At 32.7% G+C, this 22,624-nt stretch overlaps 1 protein-coding gene across 1 annotated transcript in view; it reads right to left on the bottom strand.

The window, feature by feature from the left end:
- Positions 1 to 19,525: 19,525 nt before the first annotated feature.
- Positions 19,526 to 22,624, bottom strand: part of PTPRQ (protein tyrosine phosphatase receptor type Q) — a 213,369-nt gene continuing 210,270 nt past the window's right edge. The window contains exons 44-45 of the mRNA XM_055236614.1: positions 21,068 to 21,191; positions 19,526 to 20,812 (exon numbers count right to left, since the gene is read on the bottom strand). Of these exons, the coding sequence (XP_055092589.1) occupies positions 20,775 to 20,812; positions 21,068 to 21,191 (162 nt within the window). The 3' untranslated portion in view covers positions 19,526 to 20,774. The remainder of the gene's footprint in view (positions 20,813 to 21,067; positions 21,192 to 22,624) is intronic.

Here is a 22,624-nt window from a genome sequence, read left to right as displayed (position 1 = left end):
TTTTAAACTCACTTAGAAATAAGTTAGCTTGGGCTTGAAAGAGTCTTTTCTTTCTCAAAATGATGGGCACAGTTTGGTCCAAGAATTACCATATAAGCTGAGGGTAGAATTCCTTTCTAAATTTGTTTCCGAGAAAATAGATGATCATATGCTGTTGGAGATCAACAAAATAAGGTGCTTCCATGACGCATAGTAAAGCATTCTTTTCTGTGAGACACTTTAATGTGAACTGTGACAAGCATGACTCCTATGATGGATATTTGGTGAGGTACGATGTTCTTGTCGTGCAAACAAGAGCTTATTAACATGGTTTCCTCAACTCCACTTCTCACTTCCAAATCCTCTAGGAATTGACACCAACTGTCCATTTTGACACTTGTTCATTAATTTTCTTTCAATAGAACTGTTCTCTTCGCTCAGCTGTTGTAGAAATTTAAGATTTTACATACTTTTCTGATATGGCTCTTTGTTGGACATTCCTTCTGTGTTCAGAGGACCAAATAACACCAGAGTTCTAATGTATGTCACAAAGTCCTTAGTTCAGTTCGCCACTTGTTCCATTACACAATCTCATAAAAGGGAACTTCAGCTCGACCTCTTAAAAAGTGAAAGGAGCAAAATCAATTAGTTATCTCTATCAAGACTTAATGGTCATGACAGCAATAAATCCATGCCGGTGCCTCCTTTCCTAACCTGAATCTTTTCACACACCTGCCAGTAGATTACTGGTTATAAGTTGCTTACAGAAAATCTTTTTTTTTCTATTAGTAGGCGTGTGTGCACACATGTGTGAGTACACTCATATCACAGCCATGACTGGGTGCACTAACAGATCACAGGCAACAGATAATGATTATTTATTCCTTTGTGAAATATGCTCGATTTTGCAAACTTTTATTTGTGATCAGAAAGCACTCTCGTTTTGAGGATTAAAGGGCATAAAAATGAATCATATAAGGAATGGCTGCAGATGTGTCTAACATTTGTTTTGTAATAAAATAAAGTTGGACCGTGCACTGGTATGATTTCTCCATGGCACAATACGCTCTTTTCTTGTGTCAGTTTTTGTTTGGGTTTAGTGAGAAACATCACATCACAAAGAAAGAATGCAAGAATCAAGAGTTGCTTTGCACTTTACCAATCTGTTGTGCTGTTCCTGGAAACGTTTATATTTGAGGCTTGCCAAAAGACAGCAATTGTTTTGTAGTTGCTATGATTAAAAATGATATAAGTGTAATAACTGATGCATGTTTCGATATTCTTTTACTATTTTGTTCAGATTCATTAATGTGCTTTAGTCTTTTAGATTTTGAATTATGTTACGATGCAGTAGCACTAAGAACATATGCTGCTTTTTAAAAAGAATGAACTCTTTTCCAGATATTAATTCTTTAATCTTAAGTATATGATTCTAAAATACCAAGACTTCTTATGTTTCCATACTTTATTTTTATTTCTTTGAGGATTTGGTATTCTAAATAGTTTCTAAATCTCTAATAGCAGAAATTTTTCTTTAATCTTATCCATGTCAATTTACCAAAAAGCTTATATTTTTCCGACTTTGAAGAAAATCCCAGACTTCTCAATGAATAAGTTATCTTTTGAAGATCAAAGTGATTATTAAAATCAGCTTTTGGATATATGATAATATTGTAATACTATTTTTGGCAGTGGTAAGTTACTTAAAGAGTTTTATAAGTACATCAACATAGCAATAACCTCAGACACAGGGATAAATGAAGTACCATCTTATAAAATCTTAATAGATTAGCATGAAATTGTTCTGAGGGTGCAGTAATTTAGATGTGCCTTCAGAAGTGCAGAGCAAGACCTTCATAAGGCTCTGGGACTCTGGAACTTTGAATAGTCTATTAAAGACAAATAATGGAGAAAGAAAGAAACAGAATGAGAGAAAGAGGAGGAGAGAAGAAAGAAGGAGGAAGAGGGAGAGTGTGTGGGAGAGAGGGAAAAGCTATAAGGGGGAAAGTGGGATTGTGGAGCCATTCTGAGTTCAGAATTGACCGCTAGACTTCTATCAAAATCAACTCTTTAAAAAAATCACAGGGTTTTCAAAATCAATGCATATTCTGGAATTATTTAAAATGCTTAAAATACTGGGTTGACACAGAAGGCTTTAGGGTAAAGTACATCTCCTTTTTAATGATTTGCGTCTTTGGGAATACAATTTGGTAGAAAAGTTAGCACATAAGTCACAGAAAGCTTGGAAGTTCCTGATGTTGTTTCCTACATTTTTCTACTTCAAAATTCAGTCTGTAAGGAAATATTCATAAGGAGGCTATTTGTGGAGTGTGGATCGTCAAACTATATTCACTTTTCATAGCTTGTATTGATTATAGTATCTGATTTTATGCTTACATATATCCTAGCACTTATCACATTGCCTTATAGTGCTTATTGTTCATATCACCCATTACATAGGGCAGGAAATATGCAATAATCAATATAGATTGCAGAAGACTATCTGTTCTAAAATAGATACTATGTAATTTTTGTAAGTGATTGAGTGAAAGTGATAACTGTCAAAACCTTCTATCATGTATGATAATGTCTTGGAATGGCATCTTTTATTCTTAGAATTTTAAATTTCTATTCCTATTTGGTATTTGCTTAAATTTTATTGGTGTTTTGCCCAAAAGATGCATATTTAAATCAATGCAAGACATAATGCTCATTTACTCTCTTTGAAAATAATTCCGCCAAAACTTTTGTTTTGGTAGAAGTTCCTGAAACCTCTATGGGACCAGAAATTCTCTACTCAACGTACATTTTGTAACAAGACATTTTTTTTCTGTAGCTAAAATTGCTAAGCTTTCGACACAAGTCTAGCTGTCACAACCAAATTTTAGTACACCAGTCAGACCTTCATGCTATGGTTACATAGATGAGTATGATATTTATTGACTGTGTATTTTTAAAGCAGTGGTGGGCTACTTGTTCCTAGTCACCTTGCTCCTGAGTACCTGGGCATCTTTGATGTCCTTGTTCTCTGTGTCAGTAAGTCATTATTTCATCTAGCTGGCCTCATAAGTGTGAGGGTCCCAAGACGTGGTTATTTACCTTTGCTCACTCTTCAAAACAGTCATCAGAAGCTAATCTGTGTTGCTACTTTGTCACCTCACAAACTTTTTCAGAGTTTGATGGGAACCTGAAGGTAGTCAGAACAGTATGGAACCCCACGTGGAAAACTAATCCTTACCTCTTCTTTTTGTATCCTTCACATTTTTTCTTTACAAGGCTGTTTATTTGTAGTAATAAAAATATTTTAGTTTGCCTTAAAATAATTTTGTAAAACACTTTTTAGTCCAGTACATCTTCATTTTTAAAAAATGGTATCTCAAGTGTTACATACTGGGTAGCTCACTTAAGAGAGGCCTGTGAAATAATCACATTAGCCTATATGGTGCGATTGACATAATCAGGACTCAAGCTTTATTAAGTAATAATCCTATGATCAATTGTATCAGAAACCCTGGGGGAACTTGTTAAAATTTGGATTCCCAAGATCCACTGCAGCCCAACCGAACCAGAGTATTTCTGTAAATGCTAATAGGGATTCTGATGAGATTAAATGTGTCCAGCCTAATGGTTCTTAAACCTGGCTGCACAATAGAATAACCTGGGAAATGGAAAATGATTAAAATGTGCAGCCACGGCTGAGAACTTTTGGCCTAGCACAATGCCCAACACCTATTTTATGTTCAATGATTGACAGACACAGTTAAGTTAGATAAAAGAAAAGCTAGCAAGTGATTAAAAACCCTTCTCTAATTCTAATATATGTCATGAAAGGAAGATTAATGAAATTTCCTATCTAAAATTATTTTTATTTCAAATGGGAATGAATCTTGGCTTTTAGTAAGCATAAATGTACCTTCAAATACACAGTTAAATGATTTTACATTAGTAGAAATAAGTATCATTTAAATTATATATCACTTTGGCCACTGTATGTAATACAACTTCTTTTCTTCCATGAAGTTCTACTTTAAAACATGGGTTCTAGAATACAATGTCAAGAAGAAATAAAACTGTATCAAGGATTCAATTACTGTAAAATCCAAATTCTCATACGATGATAAGAGATGATAAACACCAGTATGTACTGAGTACTGTGAGCCAGTTATTATTTAAAGTTCTTCAGATGTATTGACTTTTTGTTCACAATATCCCTAAGAGAGTTAATATCAGCCCCAGATCTTCATATTGTGCATTTAAAGTGAAAGCAAACATACAGAAAAGAAATGCTAGGATAAATCACTTGGCCTCACATATTGTTTTATACATAATTCTTTATTGGAATTAAATTTGCATAAACATCTCTCAAATTGTAATTTTATTTGCTTTAGAACATAAGGACCTTTTCTTGGTGTATAACCACCTACCTTGATATACTATGAGAACCTAAGTACAAAGTATTCTAAATCACTATAATGTCTACTGCTAGATTATGTGGCATAGTGTTTAAAAATCAAGTAATAAGTTCCTGTTTGGTAGAGTCAGATTGTAGTCAGTATGCATACAGTCCATTAAAGTAAGTATGTAACATATTTCTTTATAGTTTCACTGACAAATGAAGTATTATTTCAAAAAAAATTAAGGAAATTGAAAAAATAAGACTAATACAACATGTTTTTAAAAATAGTAATTCATTGTCTTAGAAAAGACTTCATAATCATGAAAAACTCTGCAAAACAAGCCTTTTCTTTCAAGTGAGTTAATTTAGCCAATTTTTGAATGGATTCACTTATTTAATAGTTTCTTATAAATTTCATTTAATTCAAGCCCAGGCCTTAAAAGCAAAATGGTCATACTTCTAAACAATGCCATAAATCCCCCAATTATCTCACTAGGTAGCTTCATGAAATCTTACATTTCTTTTAGTGACCATGACCAGAAAAAAAAAAAAGGATTGGAAACATCACTCCAAATTGTTAATAAGAGTTACCCTTAGGTACTAGAGTTTAACGTGATATAATTTCGTTTTACTTTTTAGATTTTTCTGTCATTTGTACAAATTGTATAATAATTTTATATTTTGTAATGAGAAAATAAAATAAATATTTGAGACAATAAAATAAAATCAGTAATTTAGGCACAAGTAGAAGAAGTGCATCTGGTGAATAAGACCGAATCTTAGTTTCTAGGACTGGGAAACAAGGCATGCACTACATTTACAGAAAGATTTTCTTGATGTTGATCTAAGAGTACTGAAGGAATATAATATTTTCCTGGATAAGGACTAAGTTCTTTCCAGAGTGAGGCTGAGCTTTCTGGTTAGATTGAGTTGCTTCTAAAATACAGAGATGAGGATGTTGGAGCAGGAAACCAGGTAGCTTGCTCCCAAAAATAAGCTTCAATTGCCTGGGAAATTCCATTTACAAATAAGGTCTGTTAAAAGATAAACTGAGATACTATACAAATTTTAGTTTATTTGGGCAAACTGTGATACATAAATTGGGGAAACACCAAATTGAAGGACGTCTTGAGCTCTGCTGAAGAAATCCAAGTGGAAGGCTTTTATAGCGTGAATGTAGAAGCAAGAAATTGAAAATATTTGAGTGGTTACACTTATATAGTTGCTCTATTTGGTCTGTTCCATTGCTGGCAGCTTTTGATTTGTTGAACTTATTTTTTTTTAATGATTCTGGCATTTACAATAAATGGCCCAACTTGTTTTGCTTATGTTTGCAGTCCAAAAAAGATTAAGGTTACTTTCAAGGCTAACTGGGTTTGTCTGCTTAGACATTTTTCAAACCTGGTCTTCATTTTATTTTATTTTATATTTTATTTTATTTTATTTTATTTTATTATTTATTTTATTTTAACAAGTCCTTCCTAATTATAACAGATTATATTATAGGCTACTTTTATTAAATTTGTTGTACCAGGAAGTAAGGCTACTCAAATTAGTCTATTGACCTAAACTTTAGGTTTAGTTTCTTGATACACATCTTTGAATTCTTATAAATTGTGGAGGAAATGTAAATATCTAACATTGGGGTTGGAGGATTCACTGGACATTAATTACCCTGAGAAGGGTGAAATTATTTATAGACTTTAAAGGGAAACAAGGCCTTGGGACATACTAAGATTTATTTTCTCCATAATCCATTTTGGTTACTGGTGATGAGGTTATATCTTACAGAACTCCATTATTTTCCTTACCTACCATCATTTAGTTCCCTACCATCATTTACTTAATAACTTTTGTTTCTTCCATTGGTGGGTGATATTTCCTTACTATTAAAATCTTGTAACACAGACTGTTAGAAAAACCTGTGTGTTTCATTGAGGTCTTGGTTGCTTCTTATCTCAATAATATACTTTTAACTTGTTTAGATAATAAACCATTTTAATACACGAAAGGGCAGTTCTCTTTTCATCATTTTTATTTTCTGAATTTTGAAACCCATTTCTCATTTATTCTTCCAGATGAACTTAACAAGTTTTCTTTTTCAAATTTGGAACAGTTAAATGCTATGAAGACTTTTAAATCGGCATACTAAACCTATGAAGTAATTGGAGAATAATGATGTTCTTTATAATAGGCCTCTCTTACTTAAAAAAAATCATATTTTGCATTTCCCTATGTTATAGTTTTCTTTAGAAATGCACCATAAGTTTAGCCTCTCAATATTTTATAATAGTTTGGACATTGTCAGTGAACTAATTTTTCATATTTTATCTTTCACTCATGTTAATTGACTGCTTATGATTTTTGTATATTTATGTTGCAGTCACCTGCATTAGAGAATTTCTTATTACTTATATATCTTTTTAAGTCTATTTATCTGTATTTTCTAGGTATGCAATATTTTTGTACCAAATAATGGGAATTTTGACTTCTGTTATTTTTGTTTACTTTATTACTGCTTTGGTTAGTTTAGTGGTAATACATTTTTGGTACCTGATTTTGATTATTCTCTGCCTCTAAAATGTCTTTAGTACCCTAAATTACTTAAAACATTGAAAAATTCATTCATGTACTCACTCACTGTGCTACCATTTATTTAGTACTCTTAGGCACTGTAAATGATATTTATATATATGTGTGTGTATCTATATCTGTATATATTCATATGCAGGATATGAGGGGCCATTGAAACCCATCTGGGTCTCTATTTTGCATATCACCCTGAGGAAGTGAGCCACCACTGAGTCTAGCTGGCGAGTAGAATCTTGCTCCCTGCTGACCTGCTTCCCTGCCACTTGGACCTGTCTAGTGCCAGTTCCTGGATTCTCTTTAGCCTTGCTTCACCTGCCTGTTATGATATGCTACCTCTTGCTAGTCTACTCTCATGTGTCCTAGCTGGGTTCACCACCTGTTGCTCATTACTGTACTCTCTGGACCTGGTGTCTGCCTCCATGCATGTGCACGTTGGCAACTGAATCCAGATCTGCCTCTGCATCTCTACCACCTGCTTCAGCCCTGTGGGATATCTTGTTCCAGCTTTCTTCTGAAACTGCCTTACCCTACCTTTTCAGTCTAATAAGATTTGATAAGATCTTTTAAAGAATATGTCAAACCCATTTCTGTCTCCTTAAACAGTAAACAGAAAGAGAAAAAAATGTTTTCTTAAAGATGCAGAGGCTGGCCGGGCGCGGTGGCTCACGCTTGTAATCCCAGCACTTTGGGAGGCCGAGGCGGGCGGATCACGAGGTCAGGAGATCGAGACCACGGTGAAACCCCGTCTCTACTAAAAAAATACAAAAAATTAGCCGGGCGTGGTGGCGGGTGCCTGTAGTCCCAGCTACTCGGAGAGGCTGAGGCAGGAGAATGGCGTGAACCCGGGAGGCGGAGCTTGCAGTGAGCCGAGATTGCGCCACTGCACTCCAGCCTGGGCGAAAGAGCAAGACTCCGTCTCAAAAAAAAAAAAAAAAAAAAAAAGATGCAGAGGCTGGTGTTGTAATATTTATTTTTGTTTTATCCAGTGGCTATTGAAATATGTTGGATTTCAATAAATGGTACCAAATTTTTAGGTTTTGAAGGTATATGTGTTGTTAATAAGGAAGTGTGTGTGTGTGTGTGTGTGCACAAAATAAGGATATAAGCCATCAATTTTGCTGTTTCTGGATTGCCATGACCTGGAAAACCAAGTTTGTTGAAGTATTTATAATGTAAGAAAAAAATACTGTTGATGAATTACTTTTTAATAAGTTGCCCAATTACACAGAATTCTTTTTTGTTGGCTTCAGTTGTTTAAAGGCTCTTTACACACTATCAAGTTCCTGGTTACATTCTGGATAACTGATAATCCTGAGCAAATGATACATTAATCACTGTATGCCAGTTTTCCCTGCTCTTTCACCTTCATTTATCTTTGATCTACAAGGGTTTGTTTGTTCCCTGACTGCAAAGATATTTTAGCATGCGTGAATTGGTAGGAAAATACACTGTCACACAGACATTATTTTACTTCTGCTAAGGCAAACTGTCAATTGAACATATTTGTTTGAGTTTCTGTCATGAGTAAGATGTTATCTAAGTGTTATGTGTATAAAATTATGAGAATAACTTAGTCTTTGTTCACAAGCACTTGACAATCTAGTAAATGGAGAATGCCAGTGGATAAGAACCTGCAAAAACGCCTTCAGAATTCGGTTCTGAGAAAAGTCTTAGTTACTGAGGGAAATGTAGGAGCCAAAGCATGGTATTTGGGAACATGTAGGATGTGTTTTAGTAAGCAGCAAATATTCTAATTTGGTTTAGTTCTAGAAAAAAAAGAATACTGTGGAAAGGTATTTTTAAAAAGTGTGTTTAATTCAATAGTCAATGAAGGGCTACTGAATAGATGAGTGAAATGATCAGAGCTGAGATTTACAATTAAATCTCAGAGTTTCAGAGCTTTAGATTTAAATCTGGCAAGTGTAGAGTTGGAGCAAACAAACCATACAATTTGGTTTGGACCAAATGTATATTGGATGAGATAGTGAATAAGAGAAAGAATATAGTACTAGATACCCAAATACAAAGGCTGGCACTATCACTGACTATATGACATGAATAACTTAATTTGCATAAAATAGCTATTACAGATACTATCCAGAAGCTTCCGTTCTTGAAAGAGGGCATAGAGTTTATGTGTATGTACTACGTCCAAGTAGATAAGATTAGAGATATTATCATATATCTAGTGGTCTCCATGTAACATAGCAGAATATGGTGGCAAACACTACAGGCTCTGAAGCTAGACTTCCTATGTTCAAGTCTAGGCTCTTTCATTTACTTAATGTATAATCTAGGGCAGTTTATTTAACCTCTTTTTGCTTTGTTTTCCCTATCTGTAAAAGGCAGATAATAGCACCTAGTGCTATTACCCAAGAATTGTCATGAGGTTAATGAATTAATATTTGTAAAGCCCTTAGAAGAGTGCCCAGCCCATGGTAATGATTCAATAAAGAAGGTTATTATTAATTACAGTAAATAAAATCATAACAATTTTATGTGTATCACAATTATTCATATCACAATTTTAAGTATAATCTTTAACACGTAAGTAGGTAAAACTTCTGATTTAATAGCCCAGGGAGTCAGTGCTAATCCTGTTACTATTTACCAACTTTCTGAATGTAGTACACTCAGATTGATGAAACCAAATCTGCGTTCCAGTGGTAGAGTCCAGCAAGTGAATTCATCATATTTTTCAAGGCAACTCATGGGGTTATAAATACTAGGGGAATAGGAGCATAATTAATTCTTTGGGAAGAACTTGGAGCATATCAAGTTTTAATGTTTAAAACGTTTAAAAGACTGATTGTTAGTGCTTTGGGAATGGAGTAAGCATATAACAGAAGTAAGTATTTTTCTCAGTGTTGTACTCATTCAACCAGGAGAGCTTGAATTATTATTATTGTGAAAATAATCCATAAACACTTTTTATCATTTATTTTAATAAATTATTAAAGTTTAAAATTACCTGTTTTTTATTACAAAATTTATCAAACAAAAAACTATAAAGCATAATACAGTAAATATTTTACTCATTACTTAATTTTAGCAAATCTGACAATGTTGACAGGCCTCAAATTTTAAAACAAAAATTTACAAATGCATTGGAAGCCCTTGTATATCCCAATCTGATTCCATCACAATCTGCCTCCATACCTGCATCCCTCCCTTGCCAGGGGAAATCATGATTCTGATGTGAATTTTTACATTCCCATTCATTCCCATGATTTTATGTCTGTATTAAGATGGATGCATCCACAAAAAAATGTACTACCTGTTGTATTTTTAAAACATTATATAAATGGCATACAAATGTCTCAAAACTACTTTTTCATTATTTTTCTGTTTAGTAAATTGTATCGGTTTATAGTATACATAAAATAAAACAGTCATTGTATGTATACAAGTTAAGGGATCTTACACATGAATATGCCTGTGTAAACAGCACTCAATTCAAGATAGAGAACACTTTCATCATTCCCAAAATGTTCCCTTTGGTCGATTAAAGTCAATTCCCCACTTATACCATACCCCAAGTAGTCATCATTTATTCAATTTCTATCACTGTGGATTAGTTTGAACTATTCCAGAACTTCATAGAATGGATTCTTACAGTAGGTACTCTTTTGTGTCTGTCTTCTTTCACTCAGCATATGTTTTTGAGAATTCTCCCTGCTCTTGTGTGTATTAGTAGTTTATTCCTATTTTATTGCCAATTTGTATTTCTTTGCTCAAATAGACCACAACTTGTTTATCCACTCCTGTTGATTGTCGTTTGGACCCTCTATTTTTGTCCCTTATGAATAAAGCTGCTAAGAACATTAATACAACTTCGTTTCTGAAAGTATATTTTAATTTCTCTTAGATACATGACTAGGGGTTGTAATGTTGGGTAGTATGGTAATAATGGTAGTATGTTTAACTTTATGAGAAACTGCCAAACTGTTTTCCAAATGGATTGTACCATTTTATACTTCCAGTTCCAGCTGCTCCAAATCCTTACCAAGATGACTTGATATTTTGGTAATTTTAATTTTAATCATCCTATTGGGTGTGTAATGGTATCTCATTATTTTAATTTGCATTTCCTTGATAACTAATGGTATTGAACATCTTTTGTATTGGTGCTAAATATCATTTGACATATTGGCTATCTGTGTGTGTGTGTGTGTGTGTGTTATACTTTGTAAATATACATATATTCCGGATATAAGTACCAGGACTTGTATCCTATTACATGTATGGTGAATATTTTCTCCTATTCTTCCAGCCTGGGGCTTGACTTTTCATCTTATTTATTTATTTACTTATTTATTTATTTAGGGACAGAGTCTCACTCAGTTGTTCAGGCTGGAGTGCAATGGCACGATCATAGTTCACTGCAGCCTTGACCTCCGGTTCAAGAAGCAATCCTCCCACCTCAACCTCCCCAGTAGCTGGGACCACAGGCATGTGCCATCACACCTAGCTGATTTCTAAAGTTTTTGTAGAGATGGGGTTTCCCTGTGTTGCCCATGCTGGTCTCGAATTCCTGGGCTCAATTGACCCTCTCACCTTGGCCTCCCAAAGTGCTGAGATTATAGGCATGAGAGACCATACCTGGCCTTATTTTCTTAACAGTGTCTTTTGAAGAGCAAGAAATTATACTTTGATGAAGGACAATTTATCAAGTTTTTCCTCGATGTTTTGTTTTGGTTTATATTCTAAGAAATCTTTGCTTATTGAAAGTTCATGAAAAATTTTTCTTACTTTTATCCCCATGAGCTAAATAGTTTTAGCCTTTACATTTATGTCTGAGATCCATTTCAATTTAATCTTTGTGGGTATTGGTATAAAGGTGATGATTCGTGATTTTTCATATAGACATCTGGTTGCTCCAATACTGTTTTTGGAAAGACTATATGTTCCCTATTGAATTATTTTATCATCTTTGTTGAAAACCAATTTACCATCTGTGTGCAAGTTTATTTTTGGACCTTTTTTTCTGTAAATGAATCTATAGATCTATAGTGTAAATCTTTCAATTTTGTTCTATTTTAAATTGTTTAGTCACTCTAGGTCTTTTGCACCATATAAACTATAAAACTAGTTCATCAATTTCTTTAAAAAGTCCTATGGAATTTTTATTGAGATTTCACCGAATCTATAAATCAATATGAAGAGAGAATTAACATCTTGAGTTTTGAGTTTATGAAAATGAATTTTAGAGAAATTTATTTTAATCTTAATTCCCATCATTTTTTAGTGGTTTTTAAGTATACAGATCTTGCACATATTTTGTTAAATGTATCCTAAGCTTTTCATGGTTGTGGATGCTTTTTTTAAAATTTAATTTAATTTAATTTTAAGTTCTGGGATACCTGTGAGTACTTGCAGGTTTGTTACGTAGGTAAGTGTGTGCTATGGTGGTTTTCTGCACCTACCAACCCATCACCTAGGTATTAAGCCCCTCATGCATTAGCTATTTATCCTGATGCTCTCCCTTCCCTCTGGATGCTATTGTTAATGGTATTTTCAACTGCAATATTCCAGTTGTTCATTACTAGTGTGTAGAAATACATTTTTGTATCTTGACTTTATATCTTGTGACTCTTTTTTTAAAGCTACTTGTTATATGCAGTAGCTTTTTTGGTAGATTTCTTAAGATTTTTCTCATACATGATATATTTTTCTCTACTCACATAAACAGTTTTATTTCTTCCTTTACACAATATATTCCATCCATTTCTTTTTCTTGCCTTATCATAATGGCTAGAAACACCAGTAGAATGTTGAATACAAGTTGTGAGAACAGGCATCCTTGCCTTTTTCTTGATGTTAGGGTGAAAACCTTCAATATTTCACCATTGAACATAATATTAGCTCCAGCTTTGTTTGTAATTGCTTTTGGTCAGTTTGAGGAAGTGCTTTCAGCACTTTGAATGTGTCATTCTATTTTCAGTTGGTTTGCACTGTTTCTGAATAGTAGCCAGAATACTTTCTTTTCTGTCATTCTCAGAACAGGTATCTCTCTCTTCTTGGTTGCCTTTAAAATTGTTATTTTTATCAGTGACTTGCCTTGATTATGCAAGTAATTGATCACGACATGCCTTGGTATAGGTGTGTGTGTGTGTGTGTCTGTGTGTGTGTGTGCTTATGCAGGAATTATTGTGAGTACAGAAGTGAGAGTAATGATAGTGTGTATGAATGCGTGTGCACTTATCTGCCTAGATTTCTTTGAGATTCTTGAATCTATAGATTCATATGTTTCAAACAGAAATATTTGGACATTATTTCTTCGAATATTTTTTCTGCCTTCCTCCACCCCTAGTTCTGTAATTTGATTACACTTATGATAAACAATGTGAATTGATCTCACAGGTCACTGAGAATCTTTATTGTTTTTTTCAGCCTGTTTTGTCTCTATGCTTCAGTTTAGATCATTTCTATTCCTGTTCTTTAAGTTTGCTGATTTTTTTCTTCTCCAGTGTCTAATTTGCTCTTAGTTGCATCCAGTAGCATTCTGACATCAGCTGTTATGGGTTTTAGCTTTAGAAGTTTATTTTAATTGTTTGTAGTTTCCAGTAATATTTATATTTGTTTCCCCTGTTAACATATTTTAATAGCTATATTAAAAGTTCTTGTCTGCTAATTATATCCATTTTTATTTTTATGTGTGTTTCTAATAATGGATCCTTCTCCTGCTTATGGGTTGCTTTTTTCTGCCTAGTAATTTTTAACTGAATATCGGGTATTGTGAACGTTACATTATTAAATGTATTTACTTGGTTTAATTTTATAAGGGCTGGGATTTTTTTTTCTGTAATATAGTTTAATTTGACGTTTCAAAACTTTTTTAAAATGTTTTGTTGGGAGAGTCTAGTTGACTGGAGCTTCTGTAGGGTTTCTGTTGAAATCCCAGGTGTTGTTCTCCACTCAAATTTCATTTAAGAATTTTCTGAAGTTTTGAATTTAGAAATTGATTCAATCAATTTAGAAATTGTTTTATAATATAGTTTTATAATATAGTCTTAAACCCTACTAATGTGGTCTATTTCTCCACTTAAAGGGGTGTTTTCTTTTGTCCATCAATTCCATATTTTCTCCAAAAATGTTTCATGCACATAAATATCCTCTCTGCCTGCCAGTGGATAACTCACACATAATTTGGTCACAAATGAGATCTCATTATGTCATTAGATTTTCTCTGTTGTACTTTTTGCAGCTTCTCAAGTAAATGATTACTATGTTTATATTTGAGGATATATATTTTAGGCCTCTAAGCTTACCTTTATGTAACTTTATCAAAATTTTATAAAAGGTGCTTTGATGTCATTCAATTCTGTTATATAATTTTCATTGAGATTCTTCATATTAATCTGTGTGATATTTAGATATGTATTAATTTAGTTTCAAATGTAGCTTAAAAATTATTTTTTGTAAATGTTTTACTTAACTGTCTTGTAGTCAGATAAATGGCTATGTATGATACTGAGTCTGAAATTATTTTCAACTTCCTTTGTGACACAGGAAGCAGTCATTCTTTGTGACTGATCCATGAGAACGTCAAAAGAATACGTGTTCTTTTTTTAGGGTATAAGAATTTCTCTCGCTAGAGAAATATTAATTCATATGTGTAGATTTTCTAATTCATTTATTTTATTTTCATATCATTAATTTATCTTCCTGATCTAAAACTTCTATTATTTTACAGGTATGTCTAATTTGTAATAAATACATTAAATTTATTTAGTATATTTCAGTATTTTGAGGTTATATTTATCATCTATTCAATCATTTATTTTTACTTAAAACTGTAATTATCTTTTTTTAACCAAGAAATATATGGGTTTGAAATGAAGATATAGAAAAATTTCAAAGTGCTGTACATCTTTTAAAATTTTATTTTTGCTTGGAAAAACTTTATTTGAATATTATAAAGATGAAAATTTAGAAAAATGCGGTTTATATAATAAGGAATTAGGTTGGAAATGCCTCAAAGTCAATAATCATATTTACTTTGTTTTCCTTTTTTAAAGTTAAAAGAAAAATATTGAATGTGAAATTCCACTAAAAACTAAGGAATAATTCCCTGTATTCCCATTAGGCTAATTTGAAGCTAATCATTATGATTATAATTCTGTAGTCTGTATATTTTTCAAGTGGCTGTGTGAATCAATAGGTCATATTTTTGGCATATTTGAATTCTTACAGAAAAAAACATAACTGCTACCAATATTGACACACGAGCTAGAAAGAAATTATTAAGCAAATAGGGAAGGTAAAAGAGTCCTTGGCAAGATTTCCCTTTTAACAAAAAGCAGCCCCCAAATTATTTCTTTTCTAACAAGGAGCAGCCTGAAAAATCGAGCTGCGGACATAGATAAGCAAGCTGGAAGCATTTGTTCCAATAGATAAAGGCTACCTGGGGGCCAGGTATGTTGAACATGGAGGGTCCATCTTCCCTTTTCTTTGTCACCACATGTACAGTAAAAGAAGCAGGCAACATGGCGCCAGCCAGGTAGAAAACTCATCTGCATAATAAAAGATTAGAGTACGGGTGGCCAGATTTTCATGTACTATGCAAATAGCACACCTGGTCCGACCAATCTTTTGTGCCCTATGTAAATCAAACACTGCCTCCTCAAGCTCATCTGTAAAACTTCCTGCACTTCACCGCAGAAGCGGCAACCTGTTTTCTCTGGGGCCCCTCTTTGTAGCAACAGAGCTTTTCTCTTTCCTTCGTCTATTTAACTTCTGCTCTTAACCTCACTCTGGTGTGTCGGCATCCTTAATTTCCTTGGTGTGAGACAAGGGACCTTGGGTATTACCTCAGACAAATGACGCCGCTTCATTATCATTATGTATATTACAATCTAGACCTCACTGAGTGTTTACTCTGAACTAAGACTGCTCTACAAACACGTGAGGTAGCCATTATAATTATCTCCATATTAGGAATGAGGAAATTGAGGTACAAAGTGGTTATTCCTTTTTGCCCAAAAATCACAAAATTAGTAAATAGATGGATACCCATCCAATCTGGCCACAGATTTTAAAAATACTTACTTATACAAATTTAATTATAGCAGATGAATTAATAAGAGAAAGAATGAAAAAGAATGAACAATAGACTAATCTGAAAGTTCACCCAAGTAGGCTGTTTTCACATGTCCAAATTCCCTACAGTCCATGTACATGTTAAAAAGTTTTGAAATGGAAGTGAGCACAAAATAGGATTTAAAAAATTGTCTTCTTGAGACCTGTTTATTCCCAGACTTCTGCGTGCTTCTTTTCAACATAAAATAAGGATGGTATATACCTGTGAAAGGAACTTGAACTCTAGCCAGATAGACTTGGATTTTAATTCCAGACTACCAATTACTCTCTGTGAGAATTTGGGCAATCTTCGTCATCCCTCCATGCTTCCATTTCCTACCCTTTTAATGGAGTTGATCTCATAGGTGTGGTTTAAATTAGATAACATGCCAACTCCTGTTATGATTCCAGCACAGTGCCAGGCACACCTTAAAGATTCAAATATTCAATTACAGAATCTTTCTTGTATTTTTCTTTCTTTTATATCTTCTAGTTCTCCTTTTTGTCCTCTTCTCTCCTTTTCTTACTCTTCCCCCTTCTTTTGATTATTAGTAGGGTAAAGGACTTGATAGTATTTGATTGTATATACATACACACACACACACACACATATATATATATAAATATATATAGAAATGCTATGGAGCTTTTTTGACTTTAACAACCTCTTCTCTTTTTTTAGCTTTGTTTTCATGATTCTATAAATTCCAGTGTTCTTTTTTCTTTCATTTTTAATATTTTAATATTTTTTACTTTCTAAACTTTAATATTACCGTATTCATCAAGAATTATTTTTACTCTCTTAAATTCATTCTAAGAGCTTATTTACCTCTAAAATTGTCTGTGGTTTGTGTTAGTTATTTTCACATGATTAGCAGAAAATCTCTAACTGGCTAATAGGGAATTGGGACATATGACGATTATGACCTCTCTTTATCACGAGCATTTTACACTATTCAAAGCATGTCATTTGACTTATGGAGAGACTGGCATAACATTATGGAAAGAGTACTTTTCGGGAGCCATAGAAACTCAGTTTTAACTTCAGCTTCAACTTTTACTGACGTGGTTTCAGGCACAGCAATTAAGCTTTCATTATCTTTCCTGTAATACAGGACCCTGCCGATCTTAAAGGATTTTGTAAGGATTAATAAGGTTGATGGATTTAAAAGTACTCTAAAAAGTTTATAATTTACTAAAATGACTTCCCAAGCCAATCATACTTTTAGTGAAATTAAAATGATTTAAGGTTGTGACTTTAGAAACATAATCTTGTTAACAGAAAATAATGCTTTTTTTTTTTTACCTTCTATTAAATGAGTTTTATTTTCAGAGGACAATATCACAGATACTGACTTAGAATGTCCAGGTAATCTTCTGAAATGAAAATTTTCTTGACTTGTTTTCCAAATTATATCTTATATTATTCGTGTACCTGTCTACACATTCATTTTAATCAAAAATTCATTGAACAAGCACTAAATATTTTACTTAGTAAAGTATCAATAGTCTTACTTACCAGAAGTCAATATATCTGCCATAATTTTCTCTTCAGTCTGTGCATTGGAAACAGACATACAAATATGACACTAATACCCACAAAGTACAATACAATCTTAAAATGGGATGCATTATCTTTTTGATAAACATTACACATTGACCAGTCTTGGTAAAAGATTATCCTAACTTTGTAAAGTTCACTGTAATTTTCAAAACATTTTCCTATATGTAATCTAATCTGTTCCTCAGAACATCTCCATGAGCTGGTGGGTGTATTATCCCAATTCTGCGTGGAAAGTCTATCCATATTTATAAAGTCATTTACGGTGAAATATTACTTGCCCTAAGAAGACAAGCTGTTTCACCAAGATTATGCTTTACAAGCTTTTTCATATTTTCACCTTTAAATATAATTCAGTTGAGAATTTCAAATCATTGTGTCCTAAGTTTCTTAAAATATTTCACTGAGTTTTCTAAAAGTTAGCTAATGAAAATGGACATGATCATCAGAATAATGGCTTCGATTTATAGAATACTTTGCTGAACTTAAATTTCATTTTAAAATCTAGTGTTTGGTACAATATGTGGAATGAATCACCATCTCCTTTATGAAGAGGTCAATGTTTAATTAGTTTTTCTGCAAAAGACTTATTATACATTTCACCTATAAACTGAAAGAAGAAAATGAGGCATTTTAAAGCAGAATGAAAGTAGAGGTGATACCCACAGCTGCTCTTGTCTCTGGCAAAGCATTCTGAGAGGCTCCAGTTTCATTCGGTTCATATGAAACACATGTTGCTCATTTATTGTACATGTGCTTCAATGTATTTTGACAAATCTGATCTAAAAATGTTACAGATGTTCTTCATTATTTTAATTAGCACTTAGTAGCCACCTATAGAACCTGGGTATAAATTGGCCCTTTCACAATATCATTAAAAGAAAATTTAGCTATCATTAATGTCTGGGTTTCAACTTAATTTTAGTTAGTGTCTTGATATAGCTAGCTATGCATATTTTATAAATGCTCTGTTACAATTTTTTTTATAATGAAGCCAAATCTTTTACAAACATGTTTTAAATAATTTTAGGTAGATCTAACATTGTTATGATCCTGACTAATGTCTTTTAGAGATTCGTACATTATTCAACATATATCCTGAAATTAGGCAGCAATATTATAACTCAAGTACTTGCTAGAAATTACTCTCAGGACTATTCTCTTTTTACTGAAGCAGAATCTGCGTTTTAACGCAATCACCAGGTACTTTGTATAAACATTAAAGTTTGATAAGCATGGTTCAAAGACACTTAATATTCAAATTGTGTTTTATGTATACACATATGCACATATACATGGGTCAAACTCTATCTTCTAAACATCTGATTTATACAGATATAATAGAAAGTGGACTGGCCTGTAGATTGAACTATGTTTTAAAATCATTTGATACACTAAAAAGTAACCTCACCAATACTTACCACAGGTTATGTTATCTGTCTTTAATGAATACAGAACCCCATACCGGCTTGCCATATATTTTCAATAACTGACATAAAGGAAACTAAAGAACGTATAACCCCAACTTGAATCTTTTAGAGTTATCATCATTTTTTATTGTTTTTGGTAACTTCCTATAAACTTATTAGCTGGAACAGTAGTGGATTGTATTTATTTGTACTTCCTTGCCATGAAAAAAAAGGAAGTAAATTTTACACTTTTCTAGAGACTGTGAGACTAAGGGCTTTAATTTCTTGGACAGTATATCCCACATTAAAATTACTTATGGATGTCTTAAGAAATAATTATATCTTAATTATTTATATTATATTACATAAATTATGTCATATACTTGTAAGTGTATCTTTATTTTATATATTTTATGTGAGGATTAGTATAATTATTATGTCTTAATAGGAGATACAAAATCAAATTTTTATTTATATAGGAACTTCTGAAATTATGCTGTAAGATAATTCATTAAAATTCAATTTTATTGGCCATAGCATTTCTTATATGTATATTCCAGTGGAAATAAGCACAAGATATACTTCTTATCATAGAAGAGAATAATTAATACTATTTATTACTCTTAATTGAAATCTATGACAAAATAAGTTCATATAATTCAAAACTTACCACATTGTCACTATTTAATTAGATGGAGGCTGAAAGATTTTCTTTAAAGAAACCTTGAATTTGCTATACATGGTTAATTTCTTTGTTTTCAGTTCCACCAAGTATACTGCTCAAAATCAACCTTGGGAAATGAAATGACGGCCATTTAACATAATCCATTTGGAAGTCTCTGTTGGCACCACAGCAGCACATCATTGGTTTACAAGCTTGAAACACATACAGTGTTTTTATTACTCTTTTGATACATTTTTGTTGAAGAAACTCTTCAGAATTGTTAATATTAGGTTGACTATATCTAATGGGCAAATACTCTGATACATTTACTGTATATTTGAATATACAATACAAGGGGTAAAACTTGTGTTTTAAAGTTTACAAAGGTAGGTTTGCTAGAATGGTACTCTGTAACTTCATGTGTGCAATTGCACTTTTAATTTTTCTTTTAAGGTTCTCAAACTGAAGATCACAATGCAAATTAAATAGCCCTAAGTGTCCCTGAAGAGCTACTGTGTGTTGTATAAAGGCTAAGTAATCCCTGCAGTGTCAGGGGGTTACTGTTCAGCTGTTCGGGATCATGAGATGATATCTCAGCACTCATAAAACAGAGGATTCAAAACACAGGGGTGTACATGGAAGTACAGATCATTATGACAGTCCTGGAAATTATCCACAAGAAACATCAATACCCTGTAAGCCAAAACAACACTACTGAATCGACATTTACAACTTTTGCTCAAAATTAAATCTAACACACAGGGAAAATTCACACTGAAACATTAATGCTAATATAATAATAATTTTCCATTTGGCTTATTCCAAAATATGGAGGACTTCAAAAACATATGGGATGTCTTTTCTTAAGCATTTAAAATGCATAATATTTATTCTGTACAAAACAAATAATTATTCTGTATTAGCTATTTTCTAGAACTAGTCTTAAAATGTTCAATCCATTTGGAAAGGCACAGTGAGGGAAGCATAGATATTTCTTTAAGGTTGCACATTTCAATTCGGAAGAATGAGGGGGTAACTTTGGCCCCTGGGATTTAAAAAATCTCTTCCAATTGTATCCTTTGGTCTGAATATTTACATAGTGGTTTCTTCCCATTCAAGCTCAACATCACCTATAACAGAAAGTAACATGTTACAAGAGAGTATTGAAGTTAACAGTCCAAAATTGAAATGTTTCATGATAAAAATATAATGTAGATGGAAAGGGTATTATTAGCCCAACTTGGATTAGAGAAAAGTTAAAGAAAAAAACTGATCTGTGCACTAATCCAGCTTCTTAAACATTTTTAACATATGGTTATTCTGAAATTTATGTTCCTACCGTAGGTGGTAAACTAGTAAGCTGGGTACATATTGTTTCTGTTTACCTTCCATGGCGTCCAAAGAGTCCATCTTCTGAAGTGCTGAATAGTTAACAAAACAGATGGGCTGATTAATTCCCTTATTTGATAAGAGATCCAGAATGCACTGGTGTAAAAAGATATACTGTGCCTAGACACCAAAGACAGAGTGGTTAAACAAATAGATTGATGAAGAGTTTTATAAAGGGAGTTACATTGTTAAAGCTAAAGGCGGTACTGAATTCATCAAATAAATAGCTAAGTTACAGACACAGAATTTATCATAGTATAGACATGATTTTCTACCATTTCAAATATGAGGCTTTCTAAATTCCTGTGGTCTCTTGAAGCTTCAAGTTTTTTTCTAACACTTGTCACTAAACACCAAGTGTTAATATATTCTTTCTTGCTGTTATTATAAGTAGAAAATTATATTACATAAATTTGTTTATGAATTTTTTTCCTGTTAGATCTCATTGAGTAAATTCTCTTACAGTTTTCTTGTTAGAATGACTGTTGGAATACAAATGTTAAATTTACTTTTGAAATCTGTGAGTCAGCATATCTATACATCATCAGCGCATTTAAAATATGTTTAACAAATCTGCTAGTCACCTGGATATGTGGCCTGCTTAAGATCAAGTATCTGGTCCTGATTTGTAAATACAAGGCAGTGGGTCATTGAAATACCTAAACATCCAGGTGCTGGACAAGGACTCCTAACATTGCATCTGAATGTTTGGGCTAAATTCAGGGCCATTTGGATCCTTTAAATGTTTTCAATATAATTCAATAACCTACTAGCATCTCTGAGTTTGGACCTTATCAAAAGTAGTTAAAGCTAAAAAAAAATGTATATTTCAAATCACCCTCATTTCTACGTAACAAACATATCTGACTTTAAAGGAATATCACCAAATGTTTAAGACATATATTCAAATTGACAATGATTTAAATAGAGCATTCTCAAAAGTGATCAGCCTCAGAGGTTATATTCGTATCTGTTGCTACTGTATCTCAAAACCTTTTGGAACTCCTCTATTGAAATTGTCTTCAGAAATTGTTTGTCATTAGGAATATCTATTTCTTTGTGGATTACAAAATGTTTCCAAGAACATCTCATTATTGGAACGTCAGTTTTATAAAGGTAGAACTCTGTCATATTCACTGCTATATTCTGATTACCTATAACAGTACCTGGCACATAGTAATTGCATAATAAGTGTTTGTTGACTTAGTCTCATTTAATTCTCACAGCTAGTTAACCTTTACCATTTAAGGGCAGATGTAATTTAAAGAAAATTCAAATGTAATTAGGTGTCAAGTTTTGTAAATGAGGTGGATGATCTAGTTTATAGAATTCAATTTTGGTAAGAATTGAAGTGTTGTTATAAAGCAATAAAATTTCTACTGAAATTGCTAGTAAGTTACTTCTCAAGGTAATTCCAAGAGTGTGTTTTCAAACATACATGACACAATGAATTACATTATTGGCAGAAATATGTTGACACAATATAATCTTTTTGAAAATCATTTAAATTTATGAGTTCTAGTACTTAAAAAAAATTTGAATTTGAAGTCACA

The sequence above is a fragment of the Symphalangus syndactylus genome, chromosome 13, assembly GCF_028878055.3.
Source record: "Symphalangus syndactylus isolate Jambi chromosome 13, NHGRI_mSymSyn1-v2.1_pri, whole genome shotgun sequence".
Classification (NCBI taxonomy): domain Eukaryota; kingdom Metazoa; phylum Chordata; class Mammalia; order Primates; family Hylobatidae; genus Symphalangus; species Symphalangus syndactylus.
The sequence above is the reverse complement of the archived record's forward strand: the minus strand, read 5'-3'. Positions and strand labels throughout refer to the sequence as shown.